The following is a 22,313-nucleotide window of genomic DNA, read 5'->3' as shown; positions in this document are numbered from 1 at the left end:
CACTGCTCCCATGACCTCTGAAGCACAGATCTTCAGACTAAAGTGTTGAATAAACGTTACCCTGAGCTTCCAGTTCCAGTTGTGCCACACTGGTTTTGGGGTGGGCTTTAATGGTTGGCTTTTTTATTTAAACTATCATGCTGCTGAATAAAGCACATAATGCTTGTGTCAGCTGGGCTTGGCTGGCAGGAGGCAAGGTCCTGAACACCACAGCTATTTTTTAAATAAAAATCACCCAAATGGTCTTCATTTCCAATCTAGTAGGTAAACAAATCCAAATCCTTCCAAACAAGGAGGCAAAAGCAATTTTCTCAAGGAGGGAGTAGCACACCATCCTTCCTGGGTCCCATGTGCCCCAGTGAGCTTGCTCCACTTCTGGCCCCTTTCCTTCCAGGCAGCATCTCATCAGCAGCCTTCTAAAAGCCCATTTAACTCCAGGAATGAGAATTGAGGCCCACAGGGACCACTTCCCTTCAAAGCCAAAGAGCCTGATGCTCTTTTGGATACTTCAGGGCCCCTGCACCCTGCTGCAGGCAGGCTCTTGGGGCTGAGGCTCTGAGCAGGATCCAACACACACATTTATGGAGGCCAGCAGTGCAGCACTGCCCTGCAGCTCCACATCACATTTGTCAGGTCACATTATAAGCAGGTCATTTGTCACCATTGGTAGCATCACCAGCACCTTCAGCTGAACACTGCAGCCCAGCAGAGCAGGGCTGAATCAGCTGCCATCCCTGTATGGCCCCGCTGCAGCAGCTGCAAACATCTGGAGAGGACCTGGCACTGCAGTGGGCAAAACCCCAGTCTCCCCAGTATTAGGATGATGTGGACCATTTCTCCATTTCTGAAGGATGATGTGGACCATTTTTGAAAGAAGGATTTGGATCAGGGAGATGCAGATGAAAACAAGTGCATGTAGAAACAGAAAAAAAAAACCCAACAGAAACAAGCAACAAACCCCAAAACAAAGCAAAAAAAACCCAACAAAAAAAAAACAAACTCCAACAAAACAAACAAAAAACCTCAAATAAACCAAAATTAAAAAAAAAAAAAAAAACAAAAAACCCCTCAAAGATTCAAAGATCTCTCTTTCCTTGCCTCCTTTTCTCCCTGTTTTCTGACCTCCCTCTCCCACTGCAAGAGCACACTTCCCACATTTCTCCAAGCCTGAAACTACTGTGTGTATTTACACTATCCAGATCCATTATTCATGCAAGGCAAGAGCACCAATTAATTAGGGCTGCATTTATATAACTCTGCAGGTAAAGCTATATGTAGCTGCTTGTAAGCCAGAACGGGCTCTTATTTGCACTGCACCAGATATGACAGGTTTTAAATATTGATGAGAGAAGACACACAAAGGCAAAACCTCTGGTGGGGAGGCCCTTGGAGGCCTGGCATGAAACAAGGACTTCAAAGAGCGAGCTCACATTGCTACATCAGACACATCCTGGGCTACGAGCAATGGGAGAGCTGCAGCTGCCCCTTGAACCCTGGGAGCTCAGAGAGGCAATGACACTTGCAAGAAGAAGCTCCTGGAAACCCTGGCTTGCTGCTCCCAAACACCAGCATGAGCCAGGAAAGAAGTGGAAGGGGAATTCCAAGTGACAAATGAAAACAAATATTCTAGGTGGTTGCGTTGTTGTGACAGGCTCATTTATCTGAGCCACCAGGGAAAGAGTGACTGTGGCTGGAACATCATCTTTTCTGACACACCAAGCACTGGAGCATGGAGAGGTGCTTCCCACTGGTAGAGAAACTGGGTCAGAACTTCCCACCATGGCAAACAGGGATCTGATTTGCTCTGAACCACTGCAGAGCTTTTGCTCAGGATCACCACCAAGGGATGGGTGCCCCATGCAGGAGGAATCTCATGCTTCAGGAACTATGAGCCCTACATGCTTCCTGACCAAAGGAAAATGAGAGGGACATGAGGTTTAGCTCATACCTGTACTACAGGAGCTGCTGTAACACAGCTCTCCCTGGAAATGGGTGCAGGAATGCTGCTGGGACCACTGCAGTGTCCCCATGGACCCCACAACTATGAGGGGGCTGCCATCTTAATGACAAGGTTCCTACAAGCTATAGGACAACTGCGCAAGCAGAAGAAGATAACAAACCACCATTTTAGATAACCTAAATTTACCTATAACTAAATGCTGAATTTTTTTAAAATTGCTTTATAAGAGCCTCTAGTTGGTGGTGTTCTGCTAGTTAACATTTACAGGAGCAATTTTTTATCCCTTGAACATCCAGCTCTGTAAGTGCACTAACTGGAACCTCAAATGAAAACAGCAAGATGCTTAGATCTGCCTGGTACATTCCCTGTAATGATCTGACCTTCCTTTTATACCTAGAATGGAGAAAAATCCACAATTTGGCAGAAAAATTAGGTTATGTAAAGCCCTCTCTGACTCCATCTGCCCACTGCTGCCAAAGGGTCTGCACAGAGATTTGTCTTGCAGGATCCCTAAAGCTCCTGACCCCAGGATGTGTTATTCCTACAGCTCAGCTGGAGTTTTGGTGGTTAAACCAGTGCATCAAGGCTCATTCTGTGCCAGCAACAAATGGAAGGCTGATTAGGGAACTATATATATCTAATATATGTATATATAGGGAAAAATTAAAATATATTCAAGCCTATTCACCCTTCTGCATGACACAAACATTTTCTGCAGTGCTGTTGGATCTATTGATATTTAATTTCCTAATTGGAGGGTTAGTTCTGGTGCACATTTTGAATTCATGAGACCAACTTTCTGTATGAGGGAAACAAAGCTGCAACTCTGCTCCCATGAAAGCCCCGGTTTCAAAGCTGGCTTGGGCATTTTTACTTCCACTGCAATTAAAGACAGCTGCAAATCTAAATCTCTTTGGCTGCCTGGAAGAAGATTCAGCCTCAGAGAAGGAAATTGGTCAGCTCCTGAAAAAGGAGACCCAAGTGTCCAATAGATGCAAGGAGACACACAAAGGATGGCAGCAAGGTCTCAAGGGCACCCAGAAGACCATAAAGACACCACCAGACTTCCTCACTTGACTTTTTTTCTATATGCATTTGATGGTATTGTCAGAGCAACATCAGGAGATGGTGGATTTCCCCAAAAAAGCCCTGACGTGGGAGGTACTTTGTGAGAGGTTCAGAAATCCCCATTTAGGAAGATCAAGGTGACAGAAGAATTGTGATTCTTTCATTTTGAGCTCTGTTAAATGAGACATGAGAAAGGGTAGGAGCTCTACCTCTGCCAGTATTTAAAGATAGCACTGGAAAACCACCAAGTAAACCTCCTGAAGGTCTTCACTGACGGGGGAATGGGCCAGCTATCCCACTAAGGCCTTTCTTCAGCTCTTTTGCTGTGCATCTCCAGTACAAATTAACTCCAGGCATTTCTGAGCTTGGCATCCTTCTACATCAATCTTTTTGGAGCTGCACTTGGTCCCAAATGCCAACTCACTCCCTCAGCCTGGACACCTCCACGGCATCCTATGATGAGTAGGAGCTCTTTCTGTAAACACAGTAATGTGTTTGGCAGCTTCAACAGGCTGACTTTGGAGACCCAAAAGCCACCAGCTCCAAGGGTTTATTTGTCCCGGCTGCTCTGCTGTGTTTTAAAGGTCAAAATTATTTTGAAAACACAGTAATCTGAGTCTTCCACTGGTCTGTTCCCCCAGAGATCTGCTGGTACTACTGCTGCCTGCTGGAGGCACACCCCATCTTACTCAGACCATAAAGGAGCATGGAAGAAATCCTGCTCCCATTAACCAAAATAAATCTCTGGCCAAGAGTCATTAATGAAAGCTAGTGCAAAGCTGGTGTAGGAAAAAGCAGAGAGGCCCAACAGCAGCAGCCTGGCTGGAGCAGCACTCCACAGCCATGCAGTGTGCTGGGAGCCTCAGCCACACCAAACTCAGCACAACTGTGACAGCTGCTGGTGGCTGCCCATCAGAGGCTTCCTGCCCCAAAATACCCAGCAAGGGCAAAGACCAAACTATATCCAAACTATATCCCTGCAGCAGCCATGAAACTTTATTTGCTAATCTCTGCACTCCCAGATTTTCTGGTTTTGCAGATTCAGGGCACCTTGCAGCTGGCAAAGCCACAGCCAGCCGTGCTGGGGAGCATCTGTCCTCACCACTGCCGCAACCCACCACGTTTGCAACAGAAGGTCTGTGCCTCTTTCAAGGACTCCAGCTTTAATCCTCACCATAGCAACTCAGCTGCTCCTTGCTCGCCACACAAAGTATCTAATAGAGAGCAGAGCTCATTTCACTCTGTGGCTGGACGCAGGTGAAGCTAAACCTGGCCAGATGGACCTGAGGAAATGGGCACCTGAGAAGGTGCTGGGGCTACCACAGCTGCCAGCTGGCCCCAGCATCTGCCCTGATCCTGGCTGAGCCCGTGGGACAAGTCACATCAAGGGGGCAGAGGATGCTCTTCAGCCACAGCCCCCCTGCCTTTCCCCACTCCTCTGACGTGGCACGAGCTTGCCAACACCTCTTGGCCAGCTTTGCAACAGCACATTCCCCTTTCAGCTGAGGTCCAAAAGCTGTGAGGCAGCTGGGAAGAAGGCAGTGGGTGAAGGGGCTGTTCCAAGCCATTAGAAAAGGCATTGCGTTTAAAGCCTGGCTATGGTGGCATTAACTTTTAATGATTGGGGACACAACAGAAGGGAACTGCAGAGCCCAGGGGACTGAGCACAGCCCAGCCCAGCAAGGCAGCAACTCTGTAGCTCAGGGCAGAGCTCTCCTGCTTAGCAAAGGGATTAGTCCTCCATTCAAAACCTGCCTGGGAAGCAGCAAAGAGAGAACAATTTTCTTCCATGTGAAGAGAACATATTAATACAGCAGCAAGCATTGTATTCATTACAGGATTGCAGTTAATCTGGTGTCTGCTTTTATTCTGCTGTTGTTCTGCTCCTGTACTGCTTGCAGCAAGCAGGCTGAGACAAAGGCAGAACCAGGCTTCCTTACAGCAGTCCTCACAAACACCCACTGGGGCAGGGGATTTTGGGGTGCATCTATGTGCCAACCTTGTCCTCTCCCAAAGCAGCTTGCCAGCCTTGGGATGGGTGCAGGGCTCTAGTAAAGCCTGACCTACAAAGTATTGAACACTCTGTGCTCTCACAACACCACAGACCTACATATTTACCAGACTGAAAAAATGCTTTGCCTGGGATTTGCCTGTGTTGATTTTTGCCCTGGAGGGACTCAGAGGACCACCTCGAAGAGGGGCCATACCATCACCATCATCACCATCAGCTGCCTGAAATTCCTTCCTGTCTGCGCCCCTGGCCTGAGGCATTACCCAGTACAGGGAGAGACTGGAGCCCTCTTGCCTGTGCAAATTAAGGGGGTGGATGCTTTAATAGTCCATTTACTGCAAACCCTTTTATCAGACACATGGTGACCTCTTCAGAAAGCTAATTTAATGACCCTCAACGTATGAACCCTTCAATGAGTCACTTGGGCTGAGTTCAGAGCAAGGCAATGGGTGCCTTTTTGAAAAATCCCATCAAAAACCCCAAGAGATGGGGAAAAAACCCTTTATTTTTTGGTGAACTTCTTCAATACAAGAACCAGGAGCTAAAACAAAAGCAAGCACTTCCTCCAGAGCACATGGCCAGGCTGAGCAGCTCAGGGACACCCAAAGTCACAAGGTCAAATCCTGCAGCTGGATTTTAAATGGGGTGGATAATTTTAAGACCAATTGCATTTGTGGCTGGTATGTTAAGACAAGGGTAATGAAATCTTATCCTTCAGGGCACATATGGATCATTGCATAAGTCAGGCAGGCATCTGCCCCTCCCCTGCAAGAGAAATTGTAATTGGCAGGGACCGTAAGACTGCAGTTGAAATTATGGATTAAATGGGACACAAATGGCACATGGATCCAGGGACAGGGCAAATTGAGCTTTTCAGCTTCTTTTCAACTGTAACAGTCCACAGGAGCAAATAATGATAATGAACTTGACAGATGCTGGATTGCACACCTTGACTGAACACAGCTGTCACCCCAGTCATGGGCTAACTCTGCTCAGTAGTTCCAGGGATCCCTTTAGGTTTGGAATTCCAAGGGTTTATTTACAGCAAGCCAGTTCTATTACCTTCACAGAAGTTGGCAACACTTGGCTATGGTGGGGAGAGTGGCTGGAGGTGGCTACACCAAAAGGATGAGCAGAGGGGCTTGACCAGTGTGACAAAATGTTTGGGGTTACTGACTGGAGAGGTCAGCACGTGACATTAAACCACCTGAGAACAGTCACAGGAATGTGCCCCTTGTTGACAGAGTGACAAAATTATCCTTTGTCCCCTCAAAAAGGAAAGAAGCCCAGAAGTTTCTCTCCTCCATTAGGTGAAAAAACCACTTCACAGGCCTAGGGGACTTCACCTCAAACTTAAGGACAGCTAATTGGACAGGAGCCAAAAAGTCAATTTACTAAAAAAAGAAGTGAACAAAGAACCTAACGGCTTTTGTGATGTGTTTTACCAGGAGCAAGAACCTCTTGCACCTGGCTCGGTTTTTCTCTATTTGTTATTTTGCCTTTTATTAAACTTTTGTGTTTCCAACACTGCACCAGAAGCCATCCTGCTGATTTCATGCCTCCAAAGGCAGCTGAGCTATCTTGGGTGAGTAATACACCTCCAAGAACTTATGAGACGCGGCTCAAGGAGGCAAACTATTACCAACAGTCCCTTGGGATCTGCCAGCAGAAATCCTGCTGCTCCACCCAAAGCCAAGCTCGGCCCTGGCCAGTTACCTCCTCCAGCCTTCTCCTCTGCTCCTTCTGCTCCTCGATGCGCTTCTGCCGCTCGGCCAGGAGCTGCCGCTTGTGCTCCTCGTTCTCGCGCTGCTGCTGCTCCAGCTGCTGCCGCCGCAGCGCCTCCGAGCGCTCCTTGTTGGCCAGCTGCAGCCGCAGGAAATCCCGCCGCAGCGTCGACTCCCCGGGCAGGTTCAGGATGGAGCTGCACGCAGGAGAAGCATTAAAGATCCCCTCCCTGCGGACTTGCAGCTCTTGTCCCTGTAGGGTTTTCCAGCGTGGCCCCTTCTCCCCTCCATCCCAGCAGCATCCGAGCATCCGACAGAGCTTGGGCAGCAGGGGTGGAGGGATGGGGACCTGCAGGTGTCAGGGCAGGTCGTGTAGGTGGAGGATGGCAATTAGTTTTTCTTTGCTCTTGGCTCATCGGTCATTTACTCACTGGAAATGGCAAGGTTTCCTTTACATTAAGTTTCTAACCAAAGCCTCTGGTGCTGCAGCGGCTGGCACGCACTATATTTAGCTGTGCACAAAGCACATTTAGCATGAATCATTGCCAGCTATTAAAATACTACATTATCTCAGAGAAATAATGGAATAACCTGATACTAATTACAACGGCTCTGAAAAATGTCAGCAAAGAAAGTTCCAGCCCCACGGTGCTTGCAGCAGCACCTGGGAGGTTTCATGGTGAAAAATTACATGGAAATAGGGAGTGAGTTACACTTGGATGGAAGGAACCACATTTTAAAGAATTTTTTTATTCCACCTCACATTTTTCCACATCTCAATATCCACATTCCCATGACAGCACCATGTTGTGCTGCAGATGCCACAGGCAATGGGGTTTTTCTTCCCCAGCTTTTGGTTAAGGTGATCCAGAGCATCAGTTCATACCCACGCACCACCCGGCAGCAAGAATTCCCTCTGTTCTGCCAGGGAACAGGACTCTGTGCTCAGAATGTCCTTTTTCCATTTCCAGTTCACATGAGCCCACGATCCAAGCTGATTTTATACACAGCTAAAGGGATGTAAGGGCACAAATGAAATGCTGATTCTTACCTTGGCTCTCCAGAGTCGTTCTCCTCCTCCTCCTCCTCACTTCCACTGTACTCGTACTCTGTCTCATCTAGGAACAGAATTGCTCATCAGTGCCCTTTGCTGGACTAATTTGTTTTTCCAGTGGCTGAAAACCCAAGAGCTCTGAAGGCAGAACAGCCAATTCTCTTTACCTTGCATGACCAAGAATAAGCAGCATTACTGCTCTGCATTTTGTGGTTTTATGGGGGCCACAAGGCCAGGGAAGCACCAGCACAGTGGGCAACAGCCCTGACAACCACAGCCCCTTGATGTAAAGATGGGGGCGTCCACAAAATAAGAATTTATCTCTATAGGACAGCGAGTGACCCCCTTCTTCAGGATGGCTCTGCAACAGGAGGTGCACCACCAGCCATTGGAGCCACAGCCACAGGAAGGTGGGATTTAACCAAGGCTCTGAAGGCACCAGCTCTTCTTTCCATAAACATATGCTTTTCCTATGCAAATCCATGTAATTTCCAGGCAATGAAGATATCTACATAAAAGCTCACTGCAATGTTGTGTTACATACTGCAATTTCTGCTGGGATATCATCTTTATCGGATGAAGGGAATTATAGTCAAAGAAAGGCTTGCATTTATCCAATTACTCTCCATCTCTAGGGTCCAACCTTCATTTGCCAGACTAAACACATTTAATACTTCACTGGGATCCCATTTTATTGTTTTGATTGTAGTGAAATCTATTACAAGGGGCTGGAAGGTACGCATGAAAAATTAATTCCGCTACCAATAAGAAGAGAAATAGCAACATATTAATTTGCTGGATCCTACAAATGAGCTTTCAAATTAAAATTCAGTTCACAAGCAGCTGAATACTTTAACAAGTTTCTTCTGCTATCTGATCTTTCTTGCAGAGGGCTTTGATAGGGCCTGGAGAGTTCACTGAAAACATTCCGTTTAATGGGTTATTCCTAGTCAGCGGAATTGCTTTGGGGCAAGGGTCTTATCTGGATGTTGGTTTGCACAGCTCTGCTCATTGCTGGTGCTTGCAGGGATGTCACGTAGATCAACACACACTTGGCATGAAATACGTGAGCTGGGGAAAATTCAGCTTAGCAGCTTCACCCTCCCACACGCCAGCACGGATCTATGCAAACGTAAATTTTATACACACGCTTTAATGAATCAAGGCTTAGATGTTCCATGTGGAAATTACCACCTGGCCTAAAAAATGGCATCATTTTTCATTAGGAAAAGAAATATATTTAAAAACACTGATTAACTCTAATGACAGTCACCTGTCTGCTTTGCATGAACACGCATTGTTTAGTTACAGGTATTTATTTTCGTTTCAACGACTGAGAGGAATCAAACCACACAAAACAATCTGTCCCCAAAACCACATGAAGGCTCACATCTATTGAATTTAATGAGATTGCAAACAATCTCAGCCATCTGAGTAAGGGGAACTAGTACTGGGCAATCCAGTCCTGTTTGTGTTCCCTCTTTTACCCATAAGCTTCACCTGCCTGGACGTGCCCTGGTCTGCACTAGGGATCCCCAAGAAGAGGTCACAGGTTACCCAGACAGAGATATTTGAGAACATGGCAGAGGTCAAGGATTGCTCAGAGTGCTGTTTCTTCTCCAGTAACCCTCCTCTCTTGCCCACTGACCTTTCTCTCCTCGCTTCTTTTTAGTCCTGTCGATGTGGTCCTTGAGCTGGATGCGGACCTGCCTCTCGTTGGGCTGGTCCCGGATGAAGGGGTGCTTCATCAGCTGCTCCGTGGTTGGTCTCTGGCTGTGGTTCTTCACTAGGCAGCTCTCAATGAAGGACTGAAACTTTTTAGACCTGGTCAAGAACAGGGAAGGAAGGTACAGAAATAACAGGTAAATATATTGATTCTCATGTTAGAAAGTTTGAGATGATTTTTCCCAGGTCTCGCTCGTTATCCCAGAAAGCTGGGAACCATCAGTATGACCAGAGTATCACCAAAGCAAGATGTCACCTATGGCACCCAAAAAAAAGCTCCTGTTCCCTTCCCTTCCCTCTGAACCTGTGAAACTGCAGGTAGAAACGAGATACAACACACACAGATATAAGCACAGTGCCTGAGTGGATTGTTTCTCATATTTTATAACCCCCAGGCAGTGTTTCAAGAGATGAATCTTTGTGAAGCTTAGTGGGACAAGTTAGGTTAAATTTTTTTTTTTTTTTGGATTTAAGTGTCAACATTGCAGGGCTTGGTAGATCTCAGACAACTTTTGGATGGTCCTGCTGCCTACAGCCCCTCCCTGCTCTCTCAGCATCACAACCCACCAGGGCTGGGGGGTCAGCAAGCCCCAGGCCCCCTGATCCAACAGACTGGGACAGGAGGACTGAGAGACTGGAACTGGGACATGCTCTTTTGACAGAGATGGGAACAGAGCCCTGCCCTCCTCCTTGCCCACAAAGTCACATTCAATCTCAGCTAAAACAGTTTCAGCCAGATCTTTAATAAACAAATTTGTCTTAGTCTCAAGTGCTGCATATCCAAAGTTTTCCTGGAACTAATTTCACCACATTATAAACTCAAGAGAACAGGGATTTACAAGAAAGGAAAATGTTGACAGGCTACTGTAGTCTATGTTGCTTTAGCAAATAAGAAAATGAATATAAATTAATGTCAGAAGCCAACAGATACTACAGAATTACATTAGAAGTAAAACAATAAGCTTTCAGGGATTTTACTTTTAAGCTGTCAGACTAAAAGTGATTTATCTTTCAAGTGCTAATCCATACAAATTGAGATGCAAAAATAAAATATCCTACTGGATCCAATTAAATCTTCCCTCCAGCTCTGCTAATGAGCAGATCTGCCTTCCCCACCTTGCCTTGAGAAACTCAGTGTTTCAGTGTACCTAGAAGGCACAATCAATGTGAGTCTCAAAAAAAAAAAAAAATACACTTTTAAAATACGATTCTCCTTTGCTGGTGTGAAGCTGGAGAGACTCCAGTCCTGGATGTGTGGTCCAGAGCATGGGCAAAAAGAGTACAGGTGATGCAGCTGAAAAGTTGTCCTCCTGGAAGTGATGGCATGGGAGTCCCTGTGCCCTGTGATGCCCTAAGACACCTTTGCTGCCTGAGCAGCTATGGACAGGGATTTCCCCTCCATTTTCCAGCTCAGGCTGCTGCATTTCCCAAAATCTTCCTCTCTCAAAGCCAGCCTTTCCAGTGGCACAGTTCAGCCCTCACTGGGGCTGAGGAGCAGGGCTTTCTCCCTGGCTCTGATCCAGGAGGACTCCAGCACACATTTCATCCCCTCCCAGGCCCAGGTCAGCCCACCTTCCTGGAGCAACACACGTTCCTCCAGCTCCTGGGCTTTGTAAAGCTTAAATCAATGTTTGCAAAGCTTTTGCAGCTGCTTGGATGAAAAGTGGTACCACGGTGCAAATATCACCTCATTAACAAAGAGGTTTCATGTCTTTTACAACACAGGGCTAGAGAAGGTTTATGGGAACAAAATCACTAAAGTTTGAGTTCATTTTGCCTGCAAACAGGGGAGGAGGAAAATAAAGCTTCATTGCTGGCTGCCTTTAATTGGGAAAGAAAATGATACACCAAAGACTTTAATTTCATTGGAACACAGCGCTGTTTCAAAAGCTAGTTTGAGGATTTAGCAAGCAAGAAAATTATTTTCCTCTCTGCAATTTTTAATTGAGGGCAGGCTCCCATGCCAGTGTTCTCTCTTGGCTTTCCTGACTTACCCTCAAAGGGACTGGAGTCCCTCCACTACTTTTGCATGCAAGGAAGAAGATGGTCTGCCCATGAAGTGTGCTTTTATTTATGTGTTGCTGTGCACAAAAGCAAGGACAAACTCAAGTTGAACCTTTCTCCATTTTGCTTTGTTCTTGTGACCTGTGCTTGTGAAAACCAGCCCAAAAGCCTGGTCAAACATCTCCACTCTTCCTGGGATGGGCTTGCAGAATTCCAGGACTCATCCTGGCAAGGCCCAAACACCTCCAGCTGAGAGATGAGCCAAGGACAGCAAATCTGTCTAGTGCCACACTGAAAATGCTGCAAAAATTTGCTTTCAAGGAGCTGGTGGAGCTTTATCTGGATCCCTTTGGAGCTTTCCACTGCAATGACAGCTTGGAAGATGAACAGAGGTCTGAGCTAGCTGAGGTGCACATGTCCCAGCTCTGATGGACACCAGGGATGCCTGGTTGATCATGGAAGGGGAGCACCAAGCTGCCTCTGGAAGCTGGAGTTTCATTACACCGTGGTTTCCCAGGAGATCTTCCATCAAAGCACCCAGGATGCCACCCCTGGCACAACTCTGGGCAGACCAAAGGACCCCAGGCAGACCCCACAGGATGTGCAAACCTGGCACAGCTGCCAGATGTGTGTGGCCAGGGGGTGCCCAGGAACATGCCACCTTGCACTGAGCACATCCTGCAATGGCAGGGCAGGGACTATAACACAAATTCCATCCCAGCACCATTTTTACCTTAAGGACATGGGGAAACATCCTGCTCAAAATCTGCTTTCATCAGCTCCCCTCTGCCTGGAGGCTGAGGGAGTCTTTGCTGAATAAACAGCACTTTTGTATGAAAAATAAACTCTCAAGTCTCACAACCCTCTCTGTGCTGTAGGAGTGAGGATAACAAAGGAGCAGACTGGTGATCTGGCAGAAAACAAGCACCTACACTATTTTCTCAGCTGACTAATTGTATCCTCAAAAGGTCATGCAAAGAGAGCAAGAATATCTGACACCCTCTGCAGAGCCAGCTGGGAATGGTCCCTTCTCCTCCTGGTTTGGTACTGGAGCAGCTGATCAGGCTGACCAAACTGAGATGCCTCCTGCCAAAGCCTAGGTGAGTTTTTAGGCTGGTCCTAAAGGCCCAACAACATGCATCCAAAGCAGAGGTCTCCAAGTCCCTCTCACTCCTCTGTCAGCAATAAAATATTTGCTGCTCCTTCCCCAAGTGCTGTCAGTACATACCATAGGCTCTTCTCCTTTTTACGGGTGTACAACCAGTAAAATATTAAGCAAAATTTAAAGGATTAAGGCAAAGCTTCCCTCTGAGCTCGGCCCATCTGGGAACAGGGGGCAGTGCTGTCTCTCCAACATGTGGCAGATCTTTCCTGACTAAAACACTGCTGAACCTGGGGCAGGAAAACAGCACAAACCAAAGACAAGTGTTTTTAAGGACTCCACTTCCATCAATACAGAACATACAGTAACAAAACAACATCTGGCTGAGCTTCAGGAATATTTTTCCTGTGGGTTTTTATTGGCATGCCTCACTTTTTTTCCTTTTTGGCTTTTTTTTTTTTTCCAAAACAGTGATGTATCTTTTCCTGCAAAATTTTAAAATAAAGCCCAAACAAAGTACAAATCTCTGCATTCCTGGGCCTTCAAGATAAACCATCCTCTTTTTTTTTTCTTTGGCCTGGATACATGTTTCCACTTGAGAACAGAACCTGACTGGAATGAAACGGGAGCCAAGCAAAGTGTCATCAGACTTCAGGCTGCACAAACTGCCCAGGAAAAGCCAATTCTGCACTGTGAAATGGCAGGGGGAGTGTGTTGCTCTCTCTGCATGCCAAGGAAGGCCTCCATCCCCTTGTGGATCCTCCAGAACAAACTTCCTCTCCATGGAAGACCAAAACCCAAACCTGCACTCACCAGCGAGATGCTGGAGACCATCACCAACCCCCAAAACTACATAAATATCAACACCATGTCCCCAGCGTGCCCAGCTGCAGAAAAAGACTGTTCCAGCAATGTTTTTACAGTCCCTAAAGATGGAGAAAGAAACTCACCACTTCTTTGATTTCAACCTCGGGGCCGGGTTGCGGGGGATGAGGAAGAGGGCTCTCATGGGATGCATGTCACACAGAGCTGCAATTTGTAAGAGGAGGCATTAAATACAGCACACACATCCAACTGGGAGATCCAGCTGGGAGATCCCAGCTTCCTCTGAGGCTGCCAGACCCTTGTGGCTGGATGAGTGCAGCAACAACCCCCCAGAGACACCCCCAGCCCTGGGGCTCAGGTGAGGGCTGGTGTCCCCATCCAAGGGCTCTGAATTCAGGGTCTGGTGTCCCCATCCCAGGGCTCTGAGTTCAGGGTCTGGTGTCCCCATCCAAGGGCTCTGAGTTCAGGGTCTGGTGTCCCCATCCAAGGGCTCCGAAATCAGGGTCTGGTGTCCCCATCCAAGGGCTCCGAATTCAGGGTCTGGTGTCCCCATCCCAGGGCTCTGAGTTCAGGGTCTGGTGTCCCCATCCAAGGGTTGTGAGTGTCCCCAGCACTGCCAGGGTCACTGCAGGGGCTGGCTGGGGACATCTCTGCTCCTGCAGCTCCAGGTCCTCAGCACCTGCCAGGTGCTGACATCACTGGGCCACAGCATGGGACAGCCACACCACATGGCATGATGCTCTGCTTTATTGACTTGCATTTCCCAGCAAGGACAGTCTGAGGACAACACTGAAACTGTGGCAGTGTGACCTGTGCAGCTGCACCCAGGTGAACCAGGGTGTCACTACCAGTGTCACACCAGCTCTGAGGTGTTCTACCTGCTTCCAGTCCTCCACCCCTTCTTCATCTGTGTTTTATTTGAGGAAACCATGTCCCAGAGTGCTCCAAGATGTATCAGGTGTCACACAGGTGCCTTTGCTCCCTGCCCACCCTGCCCCTGGGCCATGCTGCCCTGGCAGCTTTGTCCCCATGGGTGCTGTGAGCTCCACCTCAGCAATCCCAGGGAAATCCCTGGGGTGGTGTTCCCTGCACAGAGCTGAGCTCTGGCTGGTGCTCAGCAAAGCCCAGCAGTCACCTTAACCCAGGGGTAAAGAAGAGAGCCATGACTGTACTCACGGGGAGCACCTTCGGCCATCTCGATGGCTGTTATCCCCAGAGACCACAAGTCACTCTGTGGAAGAAAGCAGAGGGACATTGCCAGTGCAAGGAGGAATGCACACATTTATTTACCCCCCTGTTCCCAAGCCTAGCTCGGCCCTGAGTCTCCAGAAGGATCAGAGCAGAGACGATGCACCTATCTGGGAAACTCTGATTTCATGCCTCTAACACTCTTCCTTCCATCCTCTCCCTTGCCAGCAGGATCACCCAAACCCCCAGCTCTCTGCCCTCCAGTGCCTCCTCCCCACCCCACCATCACTACTGAGCTGTGGCTGCACCCCCAGCCCTGGAAAGGAGCCCCAGGGGAGGGACTGGCTCTCCTGGCAGCGCAGGAGGCAGAGGCTGGACGTGCCCAGGGAGAGAAACGAGCAGAACCCATCTGCTGGACTGGGAGCACGACTCAGACCAATGCTGCTGCTTCCACCAAGGCTGGAAGGGATGGACTCTGCCTTCCACCCCTCCTCTTGTACACCCAGCTCTCCCTTGCCCTGCTTTCTGCCACGTCCCTGCAGTCCCACTTCACTTTTCTCCTCTCCAGTTCAAGAGCTGCTCTTTCTAAACTGCCTCAAGCCTCTAAATCTACCATTTAGTGAATAAATCCAAGACAGGCAGTTTTTCCCACTACAGAGTCCCAAAAGCCCAGCCAGAGCCAGAGAGAGACTCCAGGAGCCACAAGCACCTTTTCACATACACCCTCCAGGAAAGGCAACTTGGATTTCCAATTTCAGGGCACTTTTCCTCTTTTTTAGCTCAAGTTGTCCCTCAACAACTGCTGTCCTTGTTACACATCTCTGAACCTGCTTAAAAATTCTCTCTCAAATCTTATTTTCAGCCCTTTCACAGCACAGTCTCATCCATTCTTTGTTTCTGGTCAGCTGGGATTTCTGCTGCATACTTAATTATCACAGTCTTTCCACATGATTCAGCACACATGACCCCTTCCCTCTGGGTTGCCACTGAACTCCTTCCAAATTCCTAATGTGTCTTTCCATATTGAGGTGCCCAGTATTATATGCAAGATGCCAAGTGATCTTAAAGCTGGAGGAATACAGAGAGGGATTATCATCTGAGTCTCCCAGAGAAAGCAGAAAGCTCAGCAGGAAGCACACATTTTATAATGATCTGGAATTCAGGATTTTTTTTGAATGTTTTTTTTTTATTTTTAAGACTGAAAAGCCTTTCAGTCCATCCAGCAAAGGGATGCTGTGCTAATGTATTTGCATTGCCTTGACTTGGGAAGGGAAGCAGGCTCCCTTCTCCTCCTCCTTTTGATTCTAAGCTTATTGACAAGATATCTCTAAAGAAAAAAGGAAGACTGGCTGGGGAAAAAAACAACAAATAACCTCAACAGCTGGGGGGGGTTCTATTTGTTCTTTTTTAAAGTGGTTTATTTATGTGAGGAGGTATTTACTGCCTCCTTCCATAGATTACACAGGCATCTCTTTCTGGCTAAGAAAACAGTGAGATCAGAGGCTTTTTGTCCAAGAGATTAAGCCTGTGAGGATTGCTTTTCTCACCCTATAAATCTCATTTTTTGTATTCAGTATTTTAAGCCAGTCAGCCAAACCTGAGAGCATCTGATTTGCATCCTTTTTAAAAGAAATAATTACCATTTACATCCTCCCCACCCTACTTCAAAGCAGGAGCATCAGGTGCAAGGCTGTGATCCGGGGTGTGGACTAATGTCCAGTGGCTCCCACATCACCAGGAGCTCTGAAAGCACCCTGCAAGGAGCGTGTCAGCAGCAATCAGCTCCTGTTCCACACCCCCAGCCACGGGAAAATGGCCAGAGCCAACTTCAGAGGCTCGCTGTGAGCATCTGATCCTCGGGGACAATAGAGGGATTCTGCTCCTGGAGCCTGTGCATCAGTCCATGGCATATTAAGTGCCCCAGTTATTCTGGCAGGAGGAAAATCCTCAGGGATTTCAGAGGGTAGAAGTAGCCTATGAAGATATCAGCCCTTTTAAAAAGAAATAATAACAAAAAGCTGTGATTAATGAGAGCCTTGCACAGGCAGCTGTTGGTGGAGCTGTGGTGAGAGCAGCCAGTGCAAGGTGCAGCCCTGTCATGAAGCACTGCCCTCAGCAGAGCTGAGGAAATGCTTGTTGTAATTGCTTAATCAAAGAGTAATAAGTAATTGGAGATTAAACTATTTCTACATGTCCCCATCATTAACAATTTCTGTAACCCAGAGTATGAACTCAGACTGGAGAGCTGCTCTCTGGAAAAGCCTCAGTTCAGAAGTTGACTGATGCACTTAAATGGCTGCAAGAGCAAAGCATCATTTGGCTTCTTTAAAATCATTCATTTCTCAAAAATTTCTCTGAATAATCAGTAATTGCAGCCAAAATTGTATCACAATGCTGGGCAGTGGCTCTGTTACATTGGAGTGTTCTACTTTTAGAAAGCAGCTCACACCACAGGGTCTCAAAGTCCTTTTTAAACGTCACCTTGTGAAGTGACCTCTCAGCAGGCACATGAACAGAAGTACAGCAAGCTTCACATATGCCTGAGCTTCCCCCCCAGAGTTCATGTGGCAATGCCCTGCCCTCCTCTCTGGACACACTCAGTGGACCTTAGGAGGTTTGGAGCTAGAAATTCAAGTTCTGGGACACTTCAAAAAAGCAAGGGACAAAAAACCAAGGGATATTTCTACAGATGTGTGTCCAGAAACTTGTAGTAAGGCAGAAACAGGATAAACTATAATAGATAAACTTTAATAAGCTCTCCTTGCTTTAAACATCAGACCTCACTGTAGTTTGAATGGGCAGGTGGGACTCCTAACCTTGCTGTGGATCTGCTGCATGGCACAGGGCTATGTGCCACATTATAACTCAGCAGCGATGTTGTGCTGCCACTGATCCAAAAATAAACTTCAAACAGGCTGGAGAGACATGTGAAAAGTAGGTCAGTCCCCTAAATGTCTGATTGTGTGGCAGCCTTCACATCTCCCTGTGAATATCAGCCTGCAGGCCAGAGGATGTGATTTTACTCTTTCTAAACCTGACCTGACTCCTCTCCAGAGTAAATAGAGCAAATACAGCTTGTTTGACTGGAGCATTTAAACACAAAGCACCAAAAAGCAGGGTAGCAGGTAGGAAGCCTGAGTCTGACACCTTTCTCCACACGGGGAAAGACTCCTCACAGTAAATTTGGATACGTGAACAGCACAACCAAGATTCAGGTTGGACCTGAACTGGCATCCCAAAATCCCACAGCCAGAAAGCAGGAGGAGCCTGTGCTGCCTGCCAATGTGTTTTTCACTGCTGCAATGATTCCCTGAGCAGGGAGATGCTGGTTTAGGTACCTTGAAGTCGTAGGTGGCATCGGGGTTTTCGTCGCAGGCGATGACCTCGGGGGCCATCCAGTAAGGCGTGCCAATGAAGGTGTTCCTCCTGCCCACAGTCCTGTCCAGCTGGGCACTGACACCAAAATCCACTGCAGCAGGGAGACAGCAGGGCATGGTAAGGTCAGAGACAAACCTGAGCAATGCTCTGCTGCTCCATGTAAAACATTGTGCTCATTCCGAACAGCCCTGCACAGCCAGGAAAGGGGGACGTGGCTGAAGACATTCCTGTTTGATCTCTGCTGGCATCAACAGAGGTCAGCCAAGGACAAACCTGATCATCTGATGTCCAGGTTTTGTACAAAACCCTGTGCCTTCTCCTCCTTGCCAGGAGGCAATGAAAAGAAATCACAGCTCCTCATACTAATGAGAAACAGGGTTAGCTACATGAATAAGCAGCAGCCTTTGTTCTATGCTTGCTCATTTGAATTGAAGCCTGCCAAATACTGGTGGAAGCCTCATTTTTCTACCTAAATTCTTGCTGCAAATGGCAGAAATGCAAAAGACTTAAGGAGCTAAGGACCAAGGACAAAGGCCCATGGGAAATGTCAAGCAGAGAGCTGCAAAATGAAGCAAAAAATGATGAAATCAAACCAATGAGAGAATACTCCATGGTCCACTAACTGCACTTTGCACAACACAATGGCTAGAGATTTGCCCTGGAGAATTTCCCCTTGGAGAGGAATCCTCACCAGCATAAAGCCCAACGAGCTGGTGGTGCCATCTGTTAAGCCAGGGGTTTATTCTGCTGTAGAGGGAGAGAGGAGGCACGGGAAAACCAGACCTGCACCACACATGACCAGTGTAAGGGACCTTCCATCACCAACATAAATTAATTGTGCAAAGACAGCCTCAATAACATCAATACTGGACAAGTGAGGATGTGAGCACATCATCTGCACTGATCTGCTGATCTCCACACCAATGCCTCCTCCTCTCCAGGTAGAGTGCACAAAATTCAGAGTAGTTCTTGCAAATTAAACCCCTCCATCAGGTTAGCTTGGAAAAGGAGTCTGGATTATGTCATGCTAAACTGAAAATGGACTATTCTCTAGGACACTGCTATGCAGCTGTGGGGGAACAGCCACTGACAACTTCTGGCGGTGATCACAGGGCAATTTTCAATCCAGGGCATGAACAATTGGTGTTGGTTGCTTAACCTGTACCTGGTGGCAGAGCTGTCTGAGCAGAAACACCACTGCAAGTGCATCTCTGCAAGCAGAACCTGGCCATCAACCCCTGGCAGTCTGAGGCACAGCACTTGGTCAGCACCCAAGGTCATGCATCAAAGCCAACATAACAAAGCCCAGAGAGCAGCTCTTGGTACCCATCCTCTTTCTTCAGGTCATGTACAAGCCAGTTTTGCTGCTTCTCCCCAGCCAGGCCACCTGCAGTTTCCAGGAGCTCTAACCCACTCTTACCTAGTTTCACTTCTGCATTTTCTGTCAGCAACACATTCTGTCCCTTGATGTCTCGGTGAATTACTTTGTGCTGGTGTAGATGACTCAAGCCCTGGAGAATTCAGAGAAAGGTTAGAGGAACCCAAGTTCAAAGCATGTTATTTTCTGACATTCCTCCTCAACCAATTATGCTCCAGAAATGAAAGGTTCACAGTTGGAGTTAAGCACTTGAGAATGCTTTTGTTTATCACATGCTCCAAACACTGTCCCATGTCCCATGCTGGGAGGACATGCCTGGCAAGGAGCCTGCCCATTCTGAGGGGTTTTAACCCAATCTTTCCCATTCCAGCAGGAACCTGTATTAACCCAAATTCTTCTGTCACTCCAGACATGATTTCCCCCATGTGCTCCCTTGCCTCAGGGAGCCATTTCTGTGGTAGAAATAATAGAATGGGTTTGTCTCCTTTCTCCATTTCCATCATCCAGAAACTGAAGAAAACAATTCTCTTGTTATATCGGTCCAATAAACTGGATTTCAGTACACTGAGAAACTTGTATTAAAAAAGCTACCATGAAAATACAAATATTATAACTTGCACATATCCCTAATAGAGATATAGCTCAAGTGAAAAGCCTGTCTCAAAGGCTAAAGGTAAACTAGCTTTGCTGTTGTGCTGGTTTATTAGCTCATTAATTTCTTTTTGCAACCCACATTTTTATTTCATTCGTTTATTATTTCAGTTTTAAAGCAAAATCCACCCAGATTGCCAGCTTAGGAAAAATATGGATTACTTCAAAAACTAATTTTGCACTAGGTTTGCATTTCACATTAAACATTCATATTTGAGGAAGAAAAGGATTTCTGCTATCGTTTCTGGTAGTTATTAGTCATTTTATGCTCATTACCTTGGGAAAACTGTGGAACAGATTATATCTGTATAGGAGTCCTTTTTTTAGCCATATTACACTTGATTACAGGCACCTTTGAGCATTTGAGGCAAAACAAAAATTCCACATGATTTCAATAAATCCTTTAACAATGTGGGATTGAGCCTCGTGTTAGAATTCCAACTGTCCATCATTGTCTGAACTAAGCCTGAGCCATGTTCTGCAGTGTGAAGCTGGGAGCCTTTCCTCACCCCAAACCCCACAGAGGTCACCCACCACCACCCCAATGTGTGGCCAAAATGCAGTAGGTGACACTACCCCATGCTGGCCCTGGGACATGAGTCAGAGGCTGGGTTTTGACTCACTGCCAGGGACTATTTTAAGGAGCAGGCTCATGGAGCTCATACACTAAAAATAAGCCCATGTAACTGTGCCCTCCTGGCACTGAAAGCAGTGTCCATACAAAAGCTGATGAGCTACAATGCCAAGCATGTTCTGCACATCACTGTGGTGTGGGCAGTGGCATTCAGGGTCAATGCAGAAATGCTGTGTCACCTCTGGACACCCGTGGCAGCCTCAGTGTCAGCCACATCCATTTGGAGTGATCATTCTGCCTCATTTTCATTCATAGAATCCAACAATTGTCCAGGTTGGAAAAAACCTTTAAGACCACAGAGTCCAACCCTGACAGCTGCCAAGGCCACCACAAAACCATGTCCCTAAGTGGCACAGCCACATCTCTTTTAAATCCCCCCAGGAATGGGGATCCATTCTTCCCTAGACAGCCTGTTCCAGTGCTTAACAACCCCTTTGATGAAGAAATTTTTCCTAAATCTCCCCTAGTGTGACTTGAGGCCTTTTCCTCTCATCCTATCACTTGATAGCTCTTGTGCAGATTTCCTTCACATGCCAAATATTCCTGTTTCCTCTTGAACAAGTCTTTCACTCACAGAGCAATAGACTTTAATGTAGGGCAACCATTACAACTCCATCCTCTAAGCTCAGCAATGCAAAATGCAGGAAAGTCTTTGCTGAAGACTTTGCCAGCTCCCAGTACATGAAACTCTGGCATGGCCCATCTTATGACATTTCAGTCAAACATTTATATTGTGAGTATAAAAGCTACAGCATCCTCATTAAAATCAGACATGTGGATTTAATAAAACATAGGATGCTTTTTAATCATGAAGATTCTTCTTTCCACAGACTTTATTAGTCCTTACCTTTCTGTTAAATAAAAACATAATTTAAACGTAAATAAATCTTTGCCCTTTTAATACTAATAGGAGATTATATTTTTGTTGAAGGAAAAAGAGGGTTAAAATTCAGGCAGCTAACAGAGCTAAAGGGCATTAAGCAGGGCTTATTTATTATGCATCATACAGGCACATGAATCATTCACGCCCGCTGGCAGCACAGAGGCTCCAGCCCATGGCAGCACAGCATCCACAAAATCTGCGGAGCCAAAGGCTTCCTGTGTCCCCTGAGCCCTGAACTGCCACATTCCCAACCACATCCAGCTCCCCCTGGACACGTACCCGCAAAATCTCTCTGCAGATGTAGGCAATCCACTCCTCCTTCAAGGTGTTCCCCTTGGTGTTCTTGATGAGGTCGGTGACGGAGCCAGCGCCGCAGAACTCCATCACCAGCTGCCAGAGGGAACAGGAGTGTCATTAATGCCATCAATGTCGTGCAGTGACACCCGCAGCAGCATCCTGACACTGGCACTGCTTCTGTGGGGACCCCATGGTGCTACACAGAGCCATTGGAACATCATCCTGGACCTATCAGCTTGTAATCCATTTGGGGTTTGAGAGAAAATGAAACAGTAAAAGGCTGGAAGGCTTGTGGCCCTCCAGAAGATTGGGAGCAAGAAACAGGAATCAGTCCAGTGCTATAAATCAGTGGAGGAGATCAGAATCTCAAACCCTACCCCTACACACCCTACTTTATATTTCTGATCAATGTTTAGTATCAACAGCCATAA

The 22,313-nt window shown here is 47.0% G+C and overlaps 1 protein-coding gene across 5 annotated transcripts in view; it reads right to left on the bottom strand.

The window, feature by feature from the left end:
• Positions 1-22,313, bottom strand: part of TNIK (TRAF2 and NCK interacting kinase) — a 150,982-nt gene that overhangs the window by 40,393 nt on the left and 88,276 nt on the right. For all 5 annotated transcript variants that reach the window (XM_066556229.1, XM_066556230.1, XM_066556231.1 and 2 more), the window contains exons 5-12: positions 21,865-21,975; positions 19,460-19,550; positions 18,000-18,130; positions 14,650-14,704; positions 13,599-13,677; positions 9,466-9,641; positions 7,815-7,881; positions 6,756-6,960 (exon numbers count right to left, since the gene is read on the bottom strand). In XM_066556229.1, the coding sequence (XP_066412326.1) occupies positions 6,756-6,960; positions 7,815-7,881; positions 9,466-9,641; positions 13,599-13,677; positions 14,650-14,704; positions 18,000-18,130; positions 19,460-19,550; positions 21,865-21,975 (915 nt within the window). The remainder of the gene's footprint in view (positions 1-6,755; positions 6,961-7,814; positions 7,882-9,465; positions 9,642-13,598; positions 13,678-14,649; positions 14,705-17,999; positions 18,131-19,459; positions 19,551-21,864; positions 21,976-22,313) is intronic.

The sequence above is a fragment of the Molothrus aeneus genome, chromosome 10 (assembly GCF_037042795.1).
Source record: "Molothrus aeneus isolate 106 chromosome 10, BPBGC_Maene_1.0, whole genome shotgun sequence".
Lineage (NCBI taxonomy): Eukaryota > Metazoa > Chordata > Aves > Passeriformes > Icteridae > Molothrus > Molothrus aeneus.
This window is presented reverse-complemented; position numbering and strand designations above follow the sequence as displayed.